Below are 5,000 nucleotides of genomic sequence, written 5' to 3' on the forward strand. Positions count from 1 at the left end.
GATTAATCAAAGAGACGTAATGTAGATAAAATCTTCTTTTAAAAAAAATTCTTCCTTCATTGTAAGGATACTAAAATACCCCTGAAACATGTAGAAATTCATTATATCGTAACATGTAGAAATTCATTATATATATATATATATATATATATATATATATATATATATATATATATATATATATATATATACTGTATATATATACATATATATATATATATATATATATATATATATATAAATATATATATTTATATAAATATATATATATATATATATATATATATATATATATATATATATATATATATATATATAGTTGTGTTTATTCATGATCAACTTCAAGGGGTTAACAAAAAAACTTTGAAAAAGCTTTAACTGAATCAAAATTCGTGATCATACTACACACTTGATTTTAATGAGCTATTGTAGGATGAAAATGAGACGAGATTAATCCGAAATATGTAATCCACTTTGATATTCATGAAAAATCCATCTCAAACAAATAACGACGTTTGGATTCTTAATATACTTTTCTCAAGTTTGATGGATATCTGATAATATTCCGTATTATAGTGATCAATTAAATTACCTGTTTTCCACCCGCGAGACATTTAGTTTATTTGTTGAGAAAAAACTCTATTTCTGAACAAAGACGAAAAAGCCAAGAGCAGCCCAAATAATCAATTACTTCTTTACTGAAATTCTAAAGAAGCTTATTTTAATCTAAATATTCATAGATAAATATGAATACTTTAAAATATACCTCCAGATCACGCTGACATCAATCCATCTCAGGTGGCTGCTGTTCTCGAATCTTACCCACTAGGCCTTAATAAAGCCTGCCTACAGGTATCAGATATCAGGTATCATACGAGACAGCGTCTGGATCCCTTGTCACCAAAGACAAACTGACTGTATTCAACTTTGTCTCCATCGTCCAAACCGATGTAATATACGTCAGAAAATCCCCTTAAATTATCACCAGCCAAATTGGCCCTATTTCTCTTCCCGGCTTCTATCTATCTAAGTCTATCCATCTAACTGAAACCTCAGCATCAAAGGCTTCCCCTCAGCCGTCTCTTGAAAGGCACCTGTCAATGCCGACGGCGAAAGGATTCTTCCCTGACGTTGCAGCTGAACTTAATGCTTTGGGACGTGGAGTTTACCCGGTATCCTTACCTGACATAGGTATGCCGACTTTATCTTTTATATCTTTAATCTGATAAGAAATGTATGTGGACATTTTGAGGGTCTCTTACCTGGCATAGTGGTATGTGGACTTCCCCTATTGAGTCGTCTCGTGAAAAGCGATCGTAATCGAAGACGTGGAGGTGTAAAACACGGCTTTGGAGTTTCTGAATAGGAAAACCTAAGGGAAGAAAAGAGTTGTTATCATTATAATTCTCTAATATGATATGCAACACTTGCGTACTGAGGTCAAAAGGCTGAATAATTCTGAATGGAATGACTTGATCATGAGTGTTGCTGAATGCTTTATATTTGATATGATGTTTTGAAGTTACTTAAAACAGAAAATTTTATTTTTTTAACAATAAGAGGTGTATTTATCATATATGAAGAGAAACCTGAAAGTTTATATATGCGAATAATTTTTTTTTATTTGGGGCAAAGTAGTTTTCGATTCATTTGAAATCGAATGAAAAAAATGAATATGGAAATAACAGCAATAACTGAAAAATATGGACGGCACACCTGGTAATCGAAATGTCTTGTCGATACTAGTCACACAACTGCATATAATACAATATTTACTTTTTTGAGAGTAAATGGCATTTTACCCTTCATAATCTCATGTTGTGTACCAAATGCTCTCCATCCTATGCTTATTCTTCTTTTCATTTCGGTCTCGTGTCCTGGGGACACACTTACTGTATGTCCTAAGTACGTATATTCATTAACAATTTCTAGAGGTTCGTCCATGACCCTTATTTGTTGTCTATCTGCATTTCACAGAATATATATATATATATATATATATATATATATATATATATATATATATATATATATATATATATACTGTATATATGTGTGTATATATATGTATGTATATATGTATATATGTATATATATATATGTATGTATATATATATATATATATATATATATATATATATATATATATATATATATATATATATATATATATATATATATATATATCTATATGTATATATATATATATATATATATATATATATATATATATATATATATATATATATATATATATATATATATATATATATATATATATGGCACCGATTGTAATCGAAATGTTTGTTTGATACTAAAGTCACACAACTACATTTAATATAATATTTCCTCATGTAATTCTATAAACTCAAATGCACTCTTCCACACGTAAAATAATACACTCTAAAGCCCAATGAGATATATCTACTTTATATGACCATTTGAATTCTTTCTCTTTGGAGGATATGGCACCAAAAGGACCCTTTGCTTGACTCCAGGTTTACGGTTATCTATTCATATCTGGGGGGGGGGGACTAGCGAGTGGTAGACAGAGGTTAAATCATTTTCATACTAGTACTGTAGGCATTGAACTAATGGAGACACACCCACTCACACACACATATATATATATATATATGTATGTATGTATATATATATATATATATATATATATATATATATATATATATATATATATATATATATTCTTTCTCTTTGGAGGATATGGCACCAAAAGGACCCTTTGCTTGACTCCAGGTTTACGGTTATCTATTCATATCTGGGGGGGGGGGACTAGCGAGTGGTAGACAGAGGTTAAATCATTTTCATACTAGTACTGTAGGCATTGAACTAATGGAGACACACCCACTCACACACACATATATATATATATATATATATGTATGTATGTATATATATATATATATATATATATATATATATATATATATATATATATATATATATATTCAATAAAAGTGCAGAGACAACAATTAAGGGTTAAGGACAAACCTCTATGAATTGTTAATGAATATAGGTACTTAGGACAGACAGTAAGTGTGTCCCCATGACACGAAACCGAAGTTAAAAGAAGGATAAGCATTGGATGAAGAACATTTGGTAAACAACATGAGATTGTGAAAAGTAAAATGCCACTTTCTCTCAAAAGAAAAGTATTTAATCAGATGGTCCTATCAGTATCAACTTATGCATCAGAAACCTGAAGCATTACTAAAGCCTTAGAACATAAGCAAGTTACAACTCAAGGAGCTATGGAAAGAATAATGATAGGGTTAACACTAAGAGACAGATAAGAGCAAAGTAAAGTAGAGGATATTCTAATAACATGTAAGAAAAAAAAATGTACTTGGGCGGGAAATATAATGAGAATGAAACAATAGATGGACATTAGGAGTAAGAGAATGAGTACCTTGAGATTACAAAAGAAGCAGGAGAAGGAAGAGAAGTCGATTGATTGACGAACTAAAAAAATTGGCGAGTATAAACCTGCCTACAATTACCCTAAACAGACGTGAGAAGAAGTGCATGTTTGAGGCTTTCGTTCTGCAGTGGACTAATAACGGCATGATGTTGTGTAGTGTGTGTGTGTGTGTGTATATATATATATATATATATATATATATATATATATATATATATATATATATATATATATATATATATATATATATATATATATATATATATATATATATATATATATATATATATATATATATATATATATATATACACACACACACACACACAAACACGAGTATATGCATATAGATACAATTATCACCTTATCAAAGACAGTGAAAACAGTGTTGCCATTCCAGAAACGTATCTCACCTTCGAAGTAGAATGTTTCGTGCCATTTCGGGTGGAGCGTCCGCCGTTTGATCTTTGTTTCCAATTTGTGTTTTTTATCTGGTAACAGTGTCACGCGCACGTAAGGATCACTGGTCCCGCTTAAATCCTTAGCCGGAAGTTCCTTTGCCTGGAAAGAAAGTAGCCAATTAACAAATTAGAACAAACAGATATCAAAATCATTTAAAAAATAGTTTATTTACAAAACGTATTATTATTAACTTCATTAAATGATGATTCTGTACATGATTTTCGGGTTTTTCAAATCAAGGGTGTCAATTTGGTCCAAGATGTGAACTATGCTTTAGTCTTTAGATATAGATATGATTGATGATTGTTGGTTTTATTCTATTTTTTTATATATTATTCATTTCTATTTAATACAATTCAAAAGAAATCTCCCATGAGTTTATAAAATACTTTAAAAGATCAATGCACGTGTGTGTAAGTGTAGTATCAATCACAGCAGTATTAAATGGACGAATAATATAAACGATGAAACTTTAAGTCTAAATACATAGGCTATTACAAACATACATACATACACACACAACCACACACACACACACACATATATATATATATATATATATGTATATATATACTGATATATATATATATATATATATATATATATATATATATATACATACATATATATATATATATATATATATATATATATATATATATATATATATATATATATATATATATGTGTGTGTGTGTGTGTGTGTGCATATATACATATCTATATATATATATATATATATATATATATATATATATATATATATATATATATATATAAATATGTATATATACATACATAAATGCATACAATATATATGTTATATATATAATATGTACATATATACATAAAAATATACTGTATACACATATAAGTATGTAAATGATATTGCTGGATCTACATTAAATAAAAATTGTTGTGAAATAAGGAGATCAGAATATCAGGAACGACACTCTTCGTACATTATTTCTAACATTAGATAATTCAAAACCTAGCTTTTAGTATGCTATATCAGGTAACCTTTTCATGATATGATTTTAAGAACAATATCATCAAGTTTAATATATATATATATATATATATATATATATATATA

General features: G+C 28.1%; 1 protein-coding gene across 1 annotated transcript in view; it reads right to left on the reverse strand.

Annotated features, from left to right (window-relative positions):
* The window catches only part of LOC137655570 (synaptotagmin-7-like), a 72,212-nt gene that overhangs the window by 7,781 nt on the left and 59,431 nt on the right, over positions 1 to 5,000 (reverse strand). Inside the window, exons 2-3 of the mRNA XM_068389470.1 lie at positions 3,856 to 4,003; positions 1,263 to 1,372 (exon numbers count right to left, since the gene is read on the reverse strand). Coding sequence (XP_068245571.1) covers positions 1,263 to 1,372; positions 3,856 to 4,003 — 258 coding nt within the window. The remainder of the gene's footprint in view (positions 1 to 1,262; positions 1,373 to 3,855; positions 4,004 to 5,000) is intronic.

The sequence above is a fragment of the Palaemon carinicauda genome, chromosome 16 (genome assembly GCF_036898095.1).
Source record: "Palaemon carinicauda isolate YSFRI2023 chromosome 16, ASM3689809v2, whole genome shotgun sequence".
Classification (NCBI taxonomy): Eukaryota; Metazoa; Arthropoda; class Malacostraca; order Decapoda; family Palaemonidae; genus Palaemon; species Palaemon carinicauda.